At 28.9% G+C, this 22,404-nt stretch overlaps 1 protein-coding gene across 1 annotated transcript in view; it reads left to right on the top strand.

The window, feature by feature from the left end:
* Positions 1–22,404, top strand: part of LOC107436292 (intermembrane lipid transfer protein VPS13A) — a 154,551-nt gene that overhangs the window by 37,680 nt on the left and 94,467 nt on the right. Inside the window, exons 5-9 of the mRNA XM_071182491.1 lie at positions 621–812; positions 8,972–9,030; positions 11,884–12,039; positions 18,118–18,210; positions 20,394–20,451. Of these exons, the coding sequence (XP_071038592.1) occupies positions 621–812; positions 8,972–9,030; positions 11,884–12,039; positions 18,118–18,210; positions 20,394–20,451 (558 nt within the window). The remainder of the gene's footprint in view (positions 1–620; positions 813–8,971; positions 9,031–11,883; positions 12,040–18,117; positions 18,211–20,393; positions 20,452–22,404) is intronic.

A 22,404-nucleotide genomic window follows, 5' to 3' on the forward strand; every position in this document is an offset into this window, starting at 1 on the left:
GGTATCTGGTACCAAGCGCTCACCAACTGGTCCTGCAATTCCCTCACATTGCGAGGGGGTAGCGTGGCAGCATGAATTTGGTTTTCCAAGTAGGACCGCAAATGCTCTATTGGATTAAGGTCAGGTGAATTTGGGGGCCAAGACATGACTTGAAAGTCACTGGAATGTTCCTCGAACCAATCCATGACGATTCGACCCTTATGACATGGTGCATTATCCTGTTGGTAAACATCATCCCCCGCAGGAAAAACTGTTGCCATGAATGGGTGAGCCTGGTCTGAAACTATGTTCAAGTAGCTTACAGACGTCAGGGACTGTTCTATGAGGATTATGGGTCCTAATGTGCCCCATGAAAACATTGGTCCTGGGCGAGAAACCAGGAAAACCTGGGCGAGCCCATTGTTATAGATGAAGGGTGGTCAAAATGTAATGGCTCTTCGGTGTATTTGTTCATTAAAAAATTATAATGAATACCAAGTAATTATTGCTGAAAACTGAAATGAAATTATTTCTTTCGAAAAAATATTAAATTATTATTTAGTAACTAGTTATTAATTATTTCATTTCAGTCTCTGTTTAATTTTTAAAAATAGCGTTTCCGCTAATGAGTTTTATTTTAGGGAAAATTTCTATCGATATTCCATGGACATCGCTGTACTACGAGCCCGTGCTCGTTCACATAGAAGAAGTTCTTGTATTGGCCGGTCCCACAGCTGATCGTAAATATGACCCAGAAAGGGATAAGCGACTCTCAAGAGCACACAAGAACAAACGACTGGAGGATGTTAAACCACCAGATCCTGATGCACCAGGTATGTTAAACTACATTCATATGTGGGTAGTAAATGGGTAGACAAAATACTGAATTATTTATAGGAATGCTTCGAAGTAAATTAAAAAGCTATACTTGTTGTAAACAAAATAGGCATCTTAACGTTTCGCGATTTTCCCACTCTCCGAACTTTTCCCCTCTCCATTACCATGGTTTCGGTAAATCTTACTTTTTCCCCATGGCAGTACATTTCTGTAAGCAGATGGAATTTATTGACGTGGGGAAAAGTAAAGTGTTCTGCAAATATATGATAAAGTAGATTCTTATGAAACACTCTATATATATTAAGTGAATAATCAATCGGAACTGTAAAGGAAATGTTAACCTGATACAGTAAGAACTTCCTTTTACCTTAAAAATTATAAAGGTGGAAAATTTGACACATTTTGAGTGCTCAAGAGAAAGCGCCCATTCTCAAGATTCACCAGGCGTGAGTGAAGAAAACGCACTGATTTGAAGAAGAAAATGCAAAGTTGTCCATAAAAAAAGAAAATTGTGATCTAAGTGAAAACAAAACTAGAAAGACCGAGAGGAAAACTAGGGTGGTATGACTCTCGAAACGTTAGGGAGGATTGGTAACTTTATCCCTATTACGGGATCAAACCCATTATTTTTAGATGCGATAATTATTTTTTTCCATCGAATTTGCTCGTTAACTAAGTATTATTAACATTAACAAACTATACACTCTAAATAATCAGTTCAACATTGAAGCAAAATATCATTACCCTGAAACCTTAATATAATATTGAACTGAACCAAACTTCTGTGCAATTTGTGCCATGGTATCGTCTAAAGAAGTTTAATAAGACCAATTTCTCACCATGATAAATTTGCAGTAAAATTAAGCGGTATTATCGTTTAACAAGCTACAAAATTTCTAACAATTTACAATTTTAAATTATATAAAGTCAAACAAAATTTTGAGCGAAACTGTATACTTATTGTGTATAGTGTTAAAATATGTAACTTATTTTCATATGCTTTATTCATTATAATTTTTTTTATTTCAATATTCAAAACCATTTCTTATTATACACTGAGAAAAAAGTATGGAAAAAATACCTGAATATGGTAAAATTTACTGAATTTTTAGCTTTATTTGAATATTAAGAAGCTCAGTAATCTTTACCGAAGAGCTTTGGTAATGATTTTGGTTAAATTATGAACGGTAAAACTACCAAATGAATGATTCAAATATACCGTTCATTTTGCTTTTATTAGCCAGAATTATGATTTTTATTGCTAAAAATATCATTACCATGCAGTATGGTAGTCTTTTTAAAACATTTTTCTCTGTGTATAACTATGCATACTACAGCAATACTTTTATCGATTTCTATTTCAAATTGAGCTTCTGTTGCAAGCTTTAATTGTACATTCCCAAACTTTTAAACAACAACGAAATTATAATTTTAAACCATTTCATTTCTTTTGCATAAATGTGTTAGCCAACAATCTCTTGACAATGTATCATTAAATCGAGTATGAAATATTATACACCATTACACCACATAAATTTATTCGAATAATCTCAAAAAACAATAGCTTACAAGAATACCCTCCATTCAATTTATTTTCTATGGAAATATAAATATATGGATACGCGGGGAGTCACGTTTCTGCCGTCAAATTTGCCAGCAATAAAACCATAAATACCTCTTGTAAGCAAGTGAAAACAAATGTAACCCTCCCGATAACCTACTCATTTTATTAAACAATTTCTCATGCTTCTTCTATTCAAATTTCACTCAATGAAAACGATCCAGTTCACGGTGTAATAGTCAGGCTCGCGTGACAAATCCATAAAAGAATTGTTAGGGCGTCAACTGCATGACCATTGTGGTTTAGACGCGAGACTATATCACCAGACATAAGGGTTATCATGATGGACCTATTGTTAACCAATTCTTCCCTTTAATGCATTTTCTTATTGAATGGACCTGCAAAACAGTTACAGCATGTTATGAATGGATGGATATGAAACAAATTCCTATTAGGGTTTAATGCCATTGATATTACGGGTATTGTGTGATTATTCCAGAGAAATATTTAGAACAGTAGCTCATCGCTGTCTATAGGAAATAGTTGTAATACACCCGTCTTTGTCAATTAAATATTCATAATAGTTTTTTTTTCCAATTTGGGTACGTTTTGTTCCTCTCCAGATTTCAATGCTTTTATTCATATTTATGTATATTAAAATAAAATTACATGATTAAGAGAATGCTGTGAATGAAATGGTAATTAAGAAATGGTAATTACGAAATGATAAACGAAAAAATGCTAATTATGAATGAAATTAAAAGATGCTAATGCGGGAGAAACTTTTAATAGAAAATTTACCTAATTACAAAAAATAAAATCCTGGGTACTTGTTAAGAGGACTCTATAGCATGGGAGGAAAGTTATACTATCAAATTTACCTGATTACAAACATTGGAATCGTGGGTAACTGATTAAAAAGAGTCTATACTGGGGGAGAAACGCTCTTAACAAAGTTACCGAATAGCAAAAACTAAAATCGTCTAAATGAAAAAATTAGAATTACAGGTAGTTGATTAATAGTACGTTATATCAACTTTTCATAGCAAATTTACCTGCTTTTAAAAATGAGAATCGCTTAAATTCGAAAATTAGAATCACGAGTACATTATTAAGAGAATGTTACATCAATTTTTCATAGCAAATTTACCTAATTAGCAAAAATAAGAATCGTTTAAATGCAAAAATTCGAATCATGGATCTCTGATTAAGAGGATGATATTCCACAGGGGGAACTTTTCATAGCGAATTTCTACATTGTGAAAATTCCGGATCAAATTACAATACAAATCACTGGCACCCTGAGGGCAGCATCCGTAAAATCCATTTTACCGTGAAAACTATTTTTACCATAAAATTTTCAAGCGTCATATTTTTACAGTAACGTTTATTTAATTAGAGTAATTCAGTGATTTTAGTGTGATTATTACTGTAAAAATTACCGCGCATATCAGATCTTTGTTCCATGAAAATGAATTTTACAATGAAATGTAGCAGAATCTTGAGTGCTGATGGTATTTTCTAACTCAATTTGATCCGATGATGTAGCAGGGTTTAATGACGTTATTATTATTGGTATTGTGAGATTATTCAAGAAATATTTAATACAATAACCATCATTGTATATACGAAATAGTTGTAATATAACCGTTTTAATATATCCAATTAAACATTCATAATCTTTTTTCCAACTTGTGTATACATTTTTTCTTTCCAGGTTTTAATACCAGGCTAATCTTTTCACATATTAAAATTACAAAAATGTGAAAAACTATTAATAGAAACTATTAAAGAAAACACGATGGGGCAGAAGTAACTTATGTCGGTGATTTCCGTTTCACCTCCATTAGTATTTTAAAATTTAAAGTATAGCAAACGTGAGTTCAAACCTAGAGAAAACCATGAAGTTTCAAATTTTGAAAATAATGTTTGTAGAATATCAAAATTCAATCAAATTATTTCAGAATTATTTCTCCACTACGTAATCCTGAATAATCTTGCCATTATTTGTTTGCATTCAAATATTTTGAAAAAAAAGAAGAAAAGGAAAAACATTTTCAGCATTTGAATTTTTATTGTGTTCTCCAGGTTTACGCGAACGTGTTCTTTCCATACTTCATGTTTTAATTTACTCATGTAAGTTGAAATTACTTTTGATGCCATAAAGTATTTCTCCCGTGATACAGCATCCTCATAAGTTTCTACACCACTTTCAACTTTTCAATTATGGTTTTCATTTTTATTCATTTATGTATGCGCACTGTTAGAAATTTCTCCGCAAAAATGGTTAAATAGCAATTTATTTAATTGTTATTTTACCATATTCTACCTAAACAGTCAAATAATCATAAAAAAGAGGATATGCGAACTGTTAAGTGTGAGAAAAAATGTTTATTGATGGGTTCTCCTAATACAGTTAAACAACCAGAATTCTTTTCGTGCCACCTAGGCCTACTTTACGAAGCCATTTTGTTCTCTGAAACTGAGTACATACTGTAGCTCAGAGGGTTAATCTGTCCATCTCATGACTAGCTGGATGAACAAGGGTTCGAATCCCAGCTTTGATACCATAACATTTCTGCCATTACTTCACTGCATGAAGTGTTTCCAGTGTCCTGCCGTTTTCAATTGGTGACTTTGAACTATTAGAATACGAAACTATCATTAACGAATGAATGGAGCAGCACCACAGAGCTTCAATGTCCAATTAAGTTTCATTTTTACAGTGTAGAACTTATGCTAGTCGTAAATATTTGTAAAACCATATAGTTTTATATTCACTGTATCAGTTTCAAATCAGTATCAGTATATTTCAACCGTATCAGTATTTTTCAACTGTATCAGTTTCAAAACTGTAAAGGTAATAAATGTTCCTTACCGTAAACTTTTTGTTAAATCAGATAGACAGGCAGCTTCAGGTTATTTTACTGTAATTTCAGATTCAGAATCCAAATAGTGTAGGATTAGTTTACCAATGCGATTTATTTTTAAGGCATAGAAAACGTATTTCAATAATCTCAGGATGAAAAAAAATTATTATATCTGGATCGCATGAAAATGTTCGAATTTTCTTCGAATTTTTTTAAATAATTACTACCTAATTACTGAAACAGTTGAACACTTAAAATAGCTTAATGATATTATAATTAATTAATGAGATTATAATAATAATGATATTATAATAATGATGATATTATAATAATTTAAAATACTTCTAATGGAACAGTATAAGAAAAAGCAATGCAAAATCTGAATAAAATGAATTCTCTTGAAATTTTCTACGGTTCAAATTTTTAAAAATCTATTCCAATATATTTCATAAAAATTTATACGAAAAATAGTATTACTATAGTAGAAATTAATAAAGTATTTACAATCGAAAAAAAATAAAAAAATGTAAAAAATTATTTTGTTTTATTATTATGAAATTGTTATCATATCGTTGATGGCTCAAGAATAATTTTAAAAAAATCAGCAGAATTAAAATTACATCAAATTTGGATAGAATAAATTCTCATAATTTTTTTTCTGTTCAAAATTTGTATTAATGTATTTCAAACGAATTAAAATGCTAAAGTAATTAAATTTTAATGTTTCATTCTTAAATTTTTAAAAAATAATTTATTGTTTTTTAAATAATTTTAACGCTTTGAAAACTGAAGGTATATTTGAAAAATAAATAAATGTAAAAATTAAATATATCAAATATAGCATCAGTTCTCATATTTAAAGATCTTTACAGCAAGTTACATATGGAACATCGTTATTGAAATAGTTTTCATTTTACGATCCCGAGATACTGTGACCTACTTTATAAAGAACAAATATTTTGATAGTTTTCCGTATCGAATCATTTTTTCAATTCGTATTATTGCTATAACCTTACAAACAAAAATATAAAACTATGTTTCACGATTTAAGAGCAATATAACTCTAAACCAGACTGCACGGCGAAAACATTTTGATGATATTATTGTACTGTAGGATAAAGACTTTTCCGGTGAAAAAAATTATTCCGGTTAGTAAAATAACGGTATTATAGCAATTAATTTGGTAATATTTCCCTTTATGTGGTTTACCAGAAATTCCGGCTTTCAAAACTATAGTTCTTGCTTCTACACATTTAGTGAAAAATACAAAACTGAAAAATAAATTTAGCCTAATAAATAGATTTTATAGCACGCTCTAAATTATCACAAAAAAATTACAAAACTTTGCTGCTTTTATTAATTATAAAATCATATTTTATTGTTATTTTTTCCGAGTTCATTACTAAAGCACTCCGGTAAAAAGTTCCGAGCTCTTTGGTGCTTTGCATAGAGCCAAAAACATGGTAAATTTTGTAATGTTCTGGTAGTTTAGATTATGCTTTTTGTCTCAGTGCGTTTTAATGAAAAATCAATTTCTTATAAAATAATGTATATAATCAGGATCTTGCCATGAAACTTTAAATTTTACTATGCAAAATAATAAAAACAATACAACTTTCTTTCATGTAGATAAACTAAGGTGTTATTTTTTGTTTTATGTTATAAGCTGATATGCAGTTTCTTTATGACATTGCTATCAGTGCATGAAGGATTCTTAAATATTTAAGGTTCCATAAAAAAGGGTTCTCCTTGTATAAGAGGTTCTCTTTTATGATTTTTGTAAGGGACGTGGACATAACCTTTCTGGAAAGTTTCTTATAATTAAACTAATATATATTCATAAGGAATGAAAACAACTTATTTAAAATTTAAAAAAAAGGGAGAAAAAAATATTATTTTAAATAAATTAAATTCTTAACTTAAATTTTAAAATGTCACTCTTCTTCAAACTTAGAATTTTTTTTTCATGAAATTTTTTATACATATCCGCTATATTCCGATAAATAATGGATAGTATCTGTGAAGATAAGAAATTATTTGAAATTCTAATATAATAAATTCTGTAAAAAACGCGATTTTTTTTATTTATTATGTGTTATGTATTTTATTAAAAAAATAATCTTTGTGTTTGTTTTTTAAAGGATCAATAAAATAAAAAACAATGATGAATGAAAAGCAATTAAAAGCAAAAGATTAATGAAATTTGCCGCATTTTGATTTTAAAATTAATATTTAATTTCGTTTTTCTTATTATATTTGCATGCTTGTAAGTTTTAACACCAAATCCTTCATAAAAACTGATGCAATATTGTATATTCTTTTTAAATTCATTTTATTTTATATTGAAATGATCATAGATCTTTAATTGCAAACAACCTTCAATTCTTAAAACAAATTTTAAAATAGTACTCAAATATAATATTATATCATTAAGCAAGTACGAATATCTAGTTAACTATCAAATGTTTATTCAATATTGTTGAGTAAATTTACTATAAAATTTTTGTTTAACCTTTAACTTTTTTAACCACAGTTTAAAACAATTTTCAAACCGATATCTTGCTAATATCTTAAACATTAGTCACTAAACCACAGCCAAATATCTAGTTAACTGCTAAATTATGATTAAATATTTTCTCAAGTTGAATATTTTTAGTAACATTGAAAAAAAACTTAATTTTTTTTTGTTTAAGCTTTTCCTTTTCTTAACCATAATTTAAGACAATAATCAAATGGATGCCATATTAATATTTGAGGTATTAGTCACTAAATCAGCAGCAAATATCTTTAACTATTGAATGATAATTAAATACCTTTCTTTTGTTCTATTTTTTGCTATATTGTGGAAAAGAACTGAAACAATTTTTATTTGTCGAAAAAAAGAACACATTTTATACCTCACTTAATATTTACAACAGAAGCATAAAAAAAATACAGCTAACAAAAGAAATGCATCTTTTTTTACCTGTCGTACTAGCGTTATTCTTAACCCTAATTTAATACAATAATCAAACTAATACAATAATGATATTTTAAACATTGTCACCCAACCAGATGTCACTATCTTTAACTATTAAATAATAATTAAATATCTTTCTCAAGGTATATATATGTTTTTCCCGTTACATTGAAAATAAAACTGAAGCAATTTTTATTTGGCGAAAAAAATGCACATTTTTCACCTCATTTAATATTTATTTCAGAAGAATAAATAAAACTATTGCTGACAAAGCAAATACATCTTTTTTCCCCTTCGTGCAAGCTTTATTTTTAACTATAATTTAAGACAATAATCAAATAGATGCTACAATAATATTTTAAAACATTAATCATCAAACCAGCAGTAACTATCTTTAACTATTAAATGATGATTAAATATTTCTCTCGAGGTACATTTTTTGTTACATTGAAAAAATACTGAAACAATTTTTATTTGACGAAAAAAGTACATATTTTTCACCTCATTTAATACTATTAACATCAGAAGCATAAAAAAAAAACTACCGCTGACAAAACAAACACATCTTTTTTTGCCTTCGTACAAGCTTTATGTCTTTAAATTATACTCAAGAATGTATCCGCTCAAGCGATATCAAATTATCATCACTTTCTCACTCATAAAAGCAAAGCTGTACCATAAACAACTCCGCTAGCTTGTTTTCTGGAATTCACTTTTTTCCCCTTCAAATTGATTGAATCTGTTTTTGTTTTTTTTTATTTGTAGGAGATCGGCCCAGGGGTTTTATGGAAAACTTGGCAACGACGATTGTCAACAATGTCCAGGTGAGTGGAGCGTGAAAGATTGAAAACCAGTCGCTGCTTTTCTCTGATACTTGTCGCCATCTTTGACCCAGATTTGAATGCTAAGATTTTACAATCTTAACACTATTATTAAAATAAAAATACATGATTTTTCCGATACATATGCATAAAATGCATACACGGAGAGAAAAGTTCTTAGAGAGTGTAACATTACCGAACTGTATGGCAATAACGATATTTAAACCATTCATTTAGTATTTTCTCCGTGCATATGGCAACAGTTTACGTGATATTCTGGCGTTTTCAAAAATACAGTTCTTATTACGACATATTTAGTAAAAAATACAAAATTGAGAAGTAAATTTAACCGAATAAATTATTTTTATGCCATGCTCTAAAGTAGCTGTTCCTAACTATTTCTTCCAATGGAACCCTAAATAATCAACCTTCTTTCGACGGAACCCCACTTTTTAAAAAGTTTTTTACGGTAATTGTGAACTTTATTACTTATAAAAGACTATTTTTGAATATTTTATTAGAGATATGAAGGTTGTTTATTGTTAATAATCTTGTTTTACTAATAATAATCTTACATTATTTATACGTCTGAAAGTTGAATTTGCAGTCATTGTGCTATATGTCTAGTTATGAATTTGTTTTTGATGTATAAAAATAAGCTGAAAATGAATAAAATAAGACAAGTTATGGTTTACTTTGAAATGAAAACTTAAAAGAACTGCTTTAAGTTTTGAAAATTTGTTATTAGAGAATTTTATATATCTTTATTAAAGTTGCTAGTTATTTTACTTTGATTTGAAAAGCGTAATGAGAAATACTTATGCAATACTTTTATAAATGCTTGTTCTGAAGTACTTTGATAAATATACTTGTGATGAAATACTTTGATAAATGCCTGTTCAATTTATTCCATCTATTGTTATTGGAAATATTATATATTTTTTTAAAAATGCTATAGTCAGCCATAGTAAAAAGTAATTTCATAAAGGCAACTGAAAGATTAAATAAAGTCTTTAATTGATAAATAGAGTCTTTAATTGGTAATTAATATTTATTTTCCATTCATATACATAACAATAAATTTATTACCTTTTTGATATTAATTATTATTCGAAATTAAGGGTTTGGAACAGTAATTGGCGTTTTTTTAAAATTAAATTATAAAATAATCTTATGATATTAGCTTATTGATGGTATTATTATCTTATTACGTATTTAAATTATTAATACATACAAAATAACTACTGAACATTTTGGAGCAATGTTAAGAATTCACTATTCGCACTATTGCTAAACAATATATAAGACAAAAAATATTTAACGAGAGATTATAGTAACCAAAAATTAAAGTTGCACTGGTAACACAAAAAAAAATATTATGTTTAAATTTTATACCAACACAATCAAGAACTAAATCAGTGGAACTAAGTCTATACGCTTACACAGCACGCAATGACATAAATAATAGACTGTTTTCTCAATGTACAGCGCGTGAAAAAAAACGGACCACCCTGTATAACTTTTGATCCTAATGATCAGATCTTCACGTTCTAGGACTCAATCTTAATGGTTCGAGGGAGTGCCTTAAAACATGCTAATTAATTAGTGTAGACGATATTTTGACTTACGAAATCAGACACAAAAACGTACTTTCTCTGAATAAACACACCTTTTTTTCAACGGATTCTGATTTCTGACCCTCAAAGTGTAGAGGATGGCCAAAACCTGGAAAATATGGTCCCAATAGTTTGGTCAGGAGAACGGTCCAAAGTTTAGACCTTTAAATTTTACTTTTTGCGTATTTCGCCATATATCGAGAACTTTTTAAGCAAATTAAAAAAAAAATTGCATATAATTATAAAATTCGCGCAGTTAAAAAATGTACAATTAAAATTTGGTCACAATTAAAAAATATTTATTTAAAAATAGTCGAAACAAATGCTTTGAAATTACGTAAAAACGATTGTATACCTTGCAGTTCACAATTTTTGGACTATTATTAAATAAAATAATAAAAAAATTAAAAATATCTACTAAAAATTTTTTCGCATGGAATTATCTTTGAATAAATGAATTTTATAATTTTGTGAAAAAATTTTTCCATTCGCTTAAAATGTTCTCGATATAGTATGGTGAAATACGAAAAAAATTAAAATGTAGATAATAAAGATAAAATTAAAATTAAAATGTAGGGGTCCAAATTTTGGACCTCTCTCTTGAGCAAACTATGGGTACAATATTTCCCAGATTGTGGTTATTCCCTATATTTTAGTGGTTAGAAATCCAAATCCATCAAAAAAAGGTATGTTCATTCAGAGAAAGTACGTTTTTGTGTATGATTTTTTAACTTAAAATATAGCCTGCACTAATTAATTAGTACATTTGAAGTCATCCCTTCAAACCATTAGGATTGAGTCCTAGACTGTGAATATCTGATCATTAGATCAAAAGTTATGCAGGGTGGCTCGTTTTTTTTCCTTCCTTTTTTGGCGTACTGCACAGTACCATTCACAAAGGTGCGATTTCCACAGCTGATTCCGACAGCATTTTATCTCACTAATTTGTGTGAAACATTGTTTTGGAAAAAAGTCTCAATTTTAATCAGATAATTTTAACATATTGAATTTAATTTGAATAAATTTAATTTAGATTTCAAAAGTAGTAAGCAAAAAATGTATTTAATTCAAATAATTAAAAGAATGAAAAAATTATTAAAGAGCATAAATAAATTAATTAATTAAAATTCCCAAGATTTTCAAATCTAGTTCTAAAATTTCATTCGTCTCTGTTTAATCTAATAAAATGTAGCACTGCATTTGCCTCTAACAAACGTAATATATATAAACGTTTTTGTAGGTCTCTCTCCAAAATGTTCACATTCGTTTCGAAGACACAGTTTCCACCAGTGGACCTCTTGCCTGTGGTCTTGTTCTTCAAAACCTGACGGCAGTAACTACCAACAGTAAATGGAGAGCAACACAAATAGACGCAGAAGCAAAGAGTTTGTTTAAAGTAAATATTTGTGTTGTGTTTAAAGCAAATACTTTCGAGTATAATGTTTGTTCGGTTGTGTTTGAAGCAAAGAATTAATCCAAATTTATCAGAAAAAAGGTACGTTTATTCAAAAAAATACGTTTTTATGTTTTTTTCTGAAACTTTACCTTCTGCAAAAATTAATTTGAATATCAAATTTTTTTTTTCAACATTGCGATTGTATGTAAATGAAAATTTGATCAAAAGTTATTTAGATGCTCTGTTTTACATTTTGCGCTGTCTAAAAAAATGGAAGTAATTTAGCTATAACAAATGTAATGTGGGAGTTTTGTACCGTGTTCCAGTTGCCCCCATTTCAAGAATTTGTGCATTCAGTATACGTTGTTGCTATTTCTAATGCTTCTTGCAATACCAGCAAACCAAACAAATTTAAGGCAGAGGGTGCGTTTCTTGTTTTTCAGTGGCACAATCTATGGTCAAGAATACGACTTCAACCGTTTTAAAAGAATGACCCATTCATGCATTCATTCTTTCATACAAAGAACGTAATTTTGACTTGAACAAGAGAACGATAAATCTCCAATTCAGTACCCCCAGAGTTATAATTTGTGATGAGAAGTTCGCGGACTTTGTGACAAGACAAATTTAGACAAGATGCCAATACCCTACCAACCAAGCTCTCCCGGCCTTAGCGTATGTTGTTGATACCTTTAGCCTACTATACTATCTGAAGTATTGGTGACCATTTCAGGTTTTCCCGGCATGTGTTAGAAATCTTTTTTTTTTCTTCTGTAGCTGCTGAGTAAATTCTTTTCAATCAATTTGATAGGGAAATAAAACAATTTTACTTTATTTGAAAATAGAATTAATGTGATTAAATACCCAAATATTCAAATTAGTTTAAGGTAATATACTAGATTTTTTTTAAATGATTATTTTTGTTGGGCATAACAAAATTGAAAAAGTGTTTGTGTGTTGCACCTTGGACCAGTTTCAGTATTGCATCTTCTACCAGTCCAAGGTGGGGTAAACAAATCCACTTAGCACAAATATTTGGATTTTTCCACTAGTAATGTTTAAAATGTTTATGCTCTTAGTAAAGCTATAAAGTTTTTGAAATATTCCGATAAAATATTATTTGTTTTAGCGTTTATGATTTATTTTATCTTATGTTCGCTAATTAAAAATCAAAATCAGTATTATCGAAAGGGCAATATTCAATGGTCCATGTCACATCATATAGTGGTCTAAGATATAGCACCATGTTGTACCTTGAACATTACATCAAGTGCATGACAGAATTCGTTCCCGTATATATATGCAGTAAAAAAGTTAAAATTTGTTCAAGGTACAACTCTCTTTTCTGTATAAAGTTAGCTTAAAATCACTCGTCAAAAAAAAATCCTTACATCCCCCATACTGTCAAAATTCCGGATCAAATTACGGAATAATGTATCGGCACTTCGGGTGCATCATACGTAGAATCTATTTTTTCGTAAAATTCAGTTTTACCCCTATTCAGTGAATCAGAGATTTTACGGTAATTATTACAGTAAAAATTACGGTTTATCAAATTTTTTTGTTCCGTATCATGTTCTGGTTAAAATTCGATTTAACTGTAAAAAGTACCGGCATCCTGAATGCCGATACTTTTCGCTGCAATTTGATTCTGAACTTTTTACAGTGTATGCCCATAAATAGTAAAAAGATTCTCAAATAAAAATATAGTTCGATTAAAAAGGATTGCTTGTCAACTTCTCAAACTAGTGAAATGTTGATTATAACATATTGCTTTGGAGAAAAGAATGAATATTCATCGATACCGATGAAGGGTAAATGGTTTGTGCATGCTTAATACCTAAATGGATTTTATATTCGAAGGGAGTATTTGGGCAACTTACATCAATTTACATTTCTTATGCTTCTTAGAAACCTAGATTTAGTGAAATTAAATTGATTATCATTAACGAGTACGTATTCCAAATTACTTCTCAGACACAAACAAACTAAAGATTTCAAGATATTTCAAGCATAAAGCACTTGCACCATAAAATAAAGCAAAAAAAAATTTTTAAGAGTTACTTACTGCGTTCTTAAAAAATGGGAGAAATAATCCGTCGTAATAATCCTAAAAAAATATCCTTCGGAAAAGAAACGCTTCGATCTAAAACGTGAGATCGTGAAGTATGTTTTGCTTCCGGTTTAAAAGACTATCACGTTTTATATCTGTGAAAAGCTTTTGCCACCATGTTTACTAAGTAACAATAAAAATAAGTATAAAAGGCAGTTCCATTTGAAAATTGACGCCGTACTTTCTGCTTCGACTAACTTAATCGAAAAGCAAATGACTGCTAATGAAATGTCTATGAAAAATGCCTCAAAATAGATTGTGTAGTGTAATCATTTTATTTCCTCGACACTAAATAAATATTTCAAATTAAAAAAAAAGTGGAAGAAACGTTTAACAGTTTTATAGGCAGCTAACATTTGAATGCCGTTTCGTCTGAATATGTTTTAAGTTACAAGATATGATTTTTGAAAGCAAATATACGATTTTTAAAGCTTAAAAGTTGTTTATGATAGATGATAAATAATAGCACATTTTCTTTATACTCTGCTGGAATTTTCATTCTAAAATTACGATAAAATAACCGACAGCAGTCTGTCTATCCAATTAACCGAAAAGTTTATGGTAAAGAACTTTTTTTTTAACTTTTACGGTTTTGAAACCGTTTATTATAGTATGGTTAAGACACCATGAAAAAAAGCTATACGTTTTTTGCTTTTAACTATTTACAACTAGCATGGTTTCAAAACCGTAAGAAAAATTTAACTGGACATCGGACATTCAGTTTTTTGTCATGTGACGGGCAATACAGTTAGATTGTGGTAGAGTTGTGCTTTATTAAATGAGCGGAATGTGGTTTAATTAGTTTATCTGGGTTTTTTCTAATATTGTGAAGACTGGGAAATACTAGACTTTTTGTGTTAAACAGCTTTATGGTGCCGCCATCTGTGTGGGAATAAGAGTATCGTATCCTAATAGCCCAGGACCACAAATTGAGGAGTGCGGAACACTAGAAACTCTTCATATTTTGAAGGTAATGGACGAAATATTGCGTTGTCAACGCTGAGACTAGAAACCCTGTTTTGTTGGTCATGAGATTGATAGATTAGCCCTCCCGGCCATATTATGTACCCAGCTGTAAGAAAATAAGAGGCTTCGTTAGGCGGGACTAGTTAATTCTATAATTCTGGTTGTTTAATCGTATTAGAATAAAATAGTTACTAAACTGTTTTTCTCACTAGTAATAGCTTGAATACCATCTTATTTATGGTTATTTAACTGTTTTATTTGAATGTGGTAAAATAACAATTAAATAAATTGCTTTTTAATGATTTTTTCCGAAAAATTTCAAACAGTGCACTGTAAAACTAACATTCGAAAAGCAAGTTTTTTTTCCCTTTTTTTCCGTTTTTCACAAAACTGTTACCTGAGGAATGGTGCCAACGAATATTTTATCGATTTGAAGAAATTACTGTTCTAACTTTTTTAAAGATACGAATTGCGCAAAATGTATCAGATGTAATTCCTCAAATCTATTAATATCAACAATAAGATAAACTAAATAAAAGAGTATGATCGAATGAGCATTCAGCCGTAGCCAGCAGTTGAATCCGGGAAACCTGCTCGCCAAGTGGACTCACTAATCCCTAACCCTTCGAACCATAAGGCTTTAAATCAGATAGAAATATAATGGAGGATTTCTACAGTGCATTGTGATGACACATGAGTGAAAAAGCTATTTTGTCGAATATTCGAGTTTTCTAGTTTCGTCAAAAATCACGTGACTTCGAACAGAATAATTCTCAAAAGTAAGGAAATGCAACTGAAACAGTAATACATCGTTAAAAAAGAGAATTTCACTTCTGAGAGTGTATTAACAGGAATTATTTTACAAGGGGTTCATTATGATTGCGATATTATCACTAATCCTTATGTTGATGTCCTGTTCGGAATCAATTGATGTCAGTAATGATCGGGTTTTTCTTGTTGCTCATAATTATCGTTAATTCAATATTTATAGTGAGATTAGTGTTCATTATGTACTTTTGAATTACCGTTATTGGTGTTTCAAAAGCCCTCTCACAATTTTTCTCTTAAATTTTAAAAAATTCGTATTTTATGGTATTTTGATATAAAGCCTGGGTAACCACGCAAAATCCTATAATGAAAAAATTTCCGAAAGGGAAAATTACTTTACGTAAAAATGACAAAATAAATAAGTAACGAATTTAAAATTTGGCAATTGATTTCTGATGATTAAACACACTATTACTCGCTATTTTTTCCTTCAGAATTAAGTCTGTTCCCTAGTTGAAAACAAAACTAATTAAATAACAAAAAAAACGCATAATTATTAGTTCCTTATAGAATGATTATATATTTTGAATAAATTAAATAATTCTCCAATAAATCTGAAGAGTTCTTAAACCTTTAAATCTGATCAAGATCCAAACATTTTTAAAGTGGTCCAAGTTTTTTTCTTTTTTTTTTTATTATACATTTTACATACTAGATTCGAGGCAAAGTTAATATTTTACAGTTATTATTTTCTATTCAAAAACCACAATAATATAAACTGTCTCACTATCATAAGAATCGCTGTCATCATCGTCATCGCTTTATAAAATTTTTTCGCTGCGCGCGTTTCTCAATCTTGTAAAGCAGAAACTATTGATTGATGGACGTTAAGTCTGTCGGGTAAGGCGTAGGGAAGTTAATATGGTAGGGCTTTGGACCCATGTTCAAGAGGTCATAAATTCGATCTACTTCGGCCGAAGACTCCCCACGTAGTACATGATGACTGATGTATTTTAAATCTGTAGGGTCCTCCATGTTCCCAAACACGCCAATAACCTCTGGGGGGTACTGAGTAGGAGATTTATTGCTCTTTGGTTCTGGTCAAAATTACGATCTGTGGATGTATGAATAGGTTTGCGAATAAAGAAACAGAGTGTGCCGGGTGTGTATGGCTGAAGTCGTATTCTTGGCGAAAGATGAAGCCACTGATAAACAAGAAACGCACCCTCTGTCTTAAAAATTCGCTTGGTTTCACCAAGTAGACTTGCTGGTATTTGGCAAGTGGCATTAGAAACAACAACAATTATTGATTGAAAAAATATTAAAATCTTGTACATTTAAGAAATTTTATGATGTGGAAATTTTATTGGCTTGGCTATTATGTTCTAAAGCCGTGATCAGAAGTGAAAAAAAATAATACAGTATAATTTTGTGTGCCACCTTAAAGAAAAGGATCAGTACATGCAGAACAAGGATCAGTACGTGCATTCCTACAGGCATTAATTGTGGTAAGTACTAATAAAAACTAATTGAGTTACATGAAAGTTCGAAAAGAAGATTAACAGACTAAGAAAGGCGACGTAAAAGAATTTCTTTTTAATATTCTCCTTCACAAATCATATAAATACTATCACTATCACAAATTTTTATTGAAATTCATTTAAAAGTTAATGTTTTTAACCACGTAAATTAATTTAACTGAAACTGAGCAGGAGATTAATGGTTTTTCGCAGCATCGTACCCCAATATCTGAAAATGATCTACACAGCAATGAAAATTTCCCCTTTGATTGGTATTTCTTGGTTTTTAATTAAATTTTTAATGAACCATAATCGTTTTAAGTAAAACAAAAATTTTATACCTACAGCAGTGTATGAAATAACATACCTCGTGTTTAAGAAAATCTTAATAAAATCTTAAAACAACTTTTGAAATAGGTTCAAGGTAAAATTGTTCAATACTATTGTTTCAAAAACACCATTTTAAGTGTTATGTGGGAATTTATATTTGTTTTCAATGAAAGTTTGAATAAATTCTCATTAGTCGTGTAAATTAATATCTGGACAATCGGCGGAGCTCCAAAGAAAATCTATAATTTGTGTTTAAATTCAACATTAGGCATTTTAAAACTCATTGTTTTTAAAAAACCCAAATTATTAGTTTCGTTTCTGGAATATATTTTTTTAAAAATCCATTCAATTCTAATCAACTTAAATTAAATTTTTTCTCAGCTATTGAAAGTGGAATCGCTGTCCTTGTATTGGAATCCAAAATGTCCAACTAATACTTTAGTAAAGGCGCAACTCAATTCAGATGGTTGGAAGGTAAGGTCAAAAAGTTTGTTTTGTTGTTTGCATCCTGCATTCTATTAATATGTTGCAATATTTTAATGCTTATGTTTGACTAAAACAAAATTATTCTGTGACTAAAACTATTAAATTCTAATTTAAAATATTTAAGTTTTATGTTAAGCACAATAAAGACAAAAAGGAAAAAAAACGAGAGAATAACAAGGAAAATTAAGAAAAAAAATAAGTTTTATTTACAGCGCATAAGCTACAAGTATACAGAACTCATAAAATAGGTTAAAAATATAGAGAAAACATGAAAAAACTATAATAAAGATTCATAAAAAGAGAAGAAGAAGAGTTGCTAAAATAAAATATTTTTTAAATATTAAAAAAAATTATTAAAATATGGAAAGGAATTTATTTCTTTTCAAAATTAATTTTTTTTTTTAAATTTGAAATGAAATTAATTATTTTCCATATTTTTTTTCTTCTTTGTCTGGGATAAAACAAACATACAAATTTGCATCATAATTGATTTTTTATATATATTTCATTCCTACATAATTCGATTAATTTTCCCTACACAAAAGAAATGAGATTTTATTAAGATGATTTATATCTATATTTTTTTTTATAAATGAACAGTTTACTTAAGAAACTAGAGGAAGTTACATTTATCATGTATGCAGTACTTTCTTATTTAATTTTTCTAATTATTTTTAATATATTTCTTAAATTAAACTTTTTTAAACGTAATATTATATCAAAAGTCTAAATTCTAATAGAAGCAAAGGAAATACGGACATCCATATTCTTAATGTGTCATTGCCTTAATGTGTCATTGTCTTGACGTGTCAAAGTCTTAAATAAGTGATGCCTGCTGTAAAAAGCCATTCCTAAAAATGGTATTATTCCTTTTTAGGAATGCCTTTCCTTTTCCTAAAAAGGGTATTATTTTTGATATTTGCCAATATGATTCCTTCAATTTATAAATTTTGGTAAAAGAGTTTCTTAATTTCTATACTTTTTCTAATAAAATTTTTCAACTATTTGTATTAAAATATTTGCATAATGTATACTAAAAGGGGAGTGTAAAGGTAACCCGGCACAACTTAGCTAAACAAATGGCAACAAACGACAATAATATTTTAATATGCTTAATTTTAAGCTAAGAAATCTATAGATATAAATGGAAAAGATATGGTGTTTATTAAGATACAAAATCTGATATTTTATGTAATGGTATTTGATTAACTGATGTCAAATGAAAATATGACTTAAACTGAAGAATTTAAACGATTGAATTATTTTCATTTAATTCTTATTTTAAATCCACGAATAATTATAAATCCTAATTTAAAATATATAATTCTATTTTCAGTACTTAAAGTGTTTTAGACATTAGAATATTTCGAAAATTCTGCTTTTATTAAAAATTAATTTTAGTTTCAATGCTCTTATTTTGACACTCTTTCATATAGATTAGTATAGACGTAATTTAATTATTCTTACCTTTATTAGAGATTGTGATTATAAATTTTCAGAAAATAATACTGAGGAAAAGAAAAAGTTTTTCTGAATTCACACAAATACTTGATCTTGCTTAATTCATGTGTGAGGTTTTCAAATGTGAAATTAGCTACAGAAATTTTTAAAATGACATTTTTGGTCTATTTTAAAGCGAAATGTGCAAGTTTAAAAACATTATATACAACACAAGGGGTCGCGTAAAAATTGCGACAAACTTCTAGAGAGTTAAGGCTCATCAACATAAAAAATTTGCATAAGAATTCATGCCCGGAAATGTCGTCGTACACAGCTAAAGAGGTTTCCCTGTTATGAACTGTTCAAAATCACACGAAAAAATAGTTCGATATAGGGGAAACATCTATAGCAGTGTATGGTGATATTTCCGGCATGAGTTCCTATGCAATTTTAATTCTAATGATGTGCCCTAACTCTCCTAAAAGTTTGTCGGAATATTTACGCGATTCCTTTTTATTTATAAAGTTCTTAAACTGGCAAATTTCGACAGAAAATAGATTAAAATGTCATTAAAAAACTGTAGCTTGACATAAATGATACATTAAGAAAGCTAAAATAATATCTAACAACTTATTTACAAAGGTATTAATTTTGCACTCGACGATTAATTGATTTCTTTATAGCATTAGTTAATTGCACGAGTGTTAAAATTTTTGAATTTTTTTCAATAGACGTTACTTCGTAAAGGCCTTGCTACTTTTAGCATTAACGGAGAAGATTTTGATTTTAGTAAGTATCGTTATATTTAAAATTATTCCTACACAATAAAAAATTCCGAATCAAATTACAGTAAAACGTACCGGCACTCAGGGTACCGGTACTTATTACATAAAAATCTAATTTTGCCAGAACATGAGACGGAATTAAAAAATCTCACAAGCCGTAATTTTTTCAGGAATCCTTACAGTAAAGTTACAGTAAAATCGCTAAATCACTCTAATTAAATTAATGTTAATGTAATAATTCTGGTATAATATTTTACAGTAAAAATGGATTTTACGGCTGATGTAGTCACATTGCCGGTACTTTACACCTTAATTTGATCCGGAATTTTTAAAGTGCACATCATTTAGGAAAACGATTCAAAATAACTTTTTGTTGCTTTGAATTTCTGCACATTAAAGAAAATGGAAAAATAGTTTTAGGATAGAAAAATAGGATAGGAAAAATTGGATTTATATCTGATTTCAAAATATTTTTTAACACTTAAAATAGTTTAACTTTCCATTTTTAATATAATAGCTTTTGAGTTTCCAATTTGCCCGTTTATAACTAGTTTTCGTACATACAGTTTTAGTATATAAAAAAAACACGAACCACCTTGAATAACTTTTGATCTAATGATTGGATCTTCACGTTCTAGGACTCATTCTTAATGGTATAAGGGGTTGGTCTCAAATATGCGAACAAATAGTTTTAGTTGATATTTTTAGTTACGAAATTAGACAGAACATAATTCCTCTGAATAAACAAACCATTTTTTCTACGGATTTAAATTTCTGACTCTGAAACTATAGAGGGTAGTCGCAATCGTATATGGAAAATATGGTCTCCATAGTTTAGTCAGGAGAGCAGTCCAAAGTTCGAACCCTTAATACTAATTTTAATTTTTGCGTATTTCGCCATATCTCGAAAACTTTTCAAGCGAATTGAAAATTTTTGCACAAAATTATAAAATTCATTTATCAAAAGATAATTCCATGCAAAAGGTAAATTTTAGTCAACATTTATCCTTTTTTATTATTTTATTTTATAATGGTCGAGAATTTTAGAATTTTTAGGTATATACTTATTTTTTAAATTTTAAAGTGGGCAAAATGAAAAAAATTTGGCAAAATCGGTCAAAAACTGGAGAAATCAAATTTTAAAGTAGAAGAATATACGATCATTAGATCAAAAGTTATTCAGGGTTGTTCGTTTTTTTTCCTTTTCTCGCTATACATACAGTACGAATGGTTGAATGGTTAAGGAAATGTTAGAAGTTCAAAAAGTTGTTTAAAAGCTCATTTGTTGAATCCGAAAAACGTAAAAAAGTTCGCTTTTCTGCATTGAGAAACAAATTCTGATTAAATTATTGTACTGTATAATAATTACATTTCTGACAAATACAAAAACCACAACTATGGTTAATGAAATAAAAATATGTGGTATTAAGACCATCTGTTTGGTAATCTTTTCGTTTATATGATAAAGCATTTTCCAAGTTCCCATAAAATTTAAGGCTGTGAAATTATTTCTGAATTATTAAAATTACATTTTTGCTCTGAGTATTTTTTCAAAATGAGTAAAGTTTTTTTTAAGCTGATGAATTTAACATTATCATAAAATAATGTTCAGAAAGCAGCATTGAATAAATTAATAAAATGGTGTCTTGTTTTGAATTTTTATTTGCTTAATAAGACAATAGCACTGCATAAAAAAGTCGCAGAGCTAACTGCGTCGTAAAGTTTAGTCCTTTTGTGTTTAGATGTTGAAAATAAGGAAAAAGGAAATGAGGGGAATCACACCTGCCAAACAAATGTTCAATTCCTTATTTTATTTGACTTCACGATTAGTTTGTTTTCATGTATTAATGGAAAATATGCTAAGTTTATTTTTTTCCATTGTGAATTTATAGTATGTGTTATACAATGATATTATTTAATACTAACTGCGTCATAAAAACAATTTTAAATGCAAAAC

The sequence above is a fragment of the Parasteatoda tepidariorum genome, chromosome 1 (genome assembly GCF_043381705.1).
Source record: "Parasteatoda tepidariorum isolate YZ-2023 chromosome 1, CAS_Ptep_4.0, whole genome shotgun sequence".
NCBI lineage: Eukaryota > Metazoa > Arthropoda > Arachnida > Araneae > Theridiidae > Parasteatoda > Parasteatoda tepidariorum.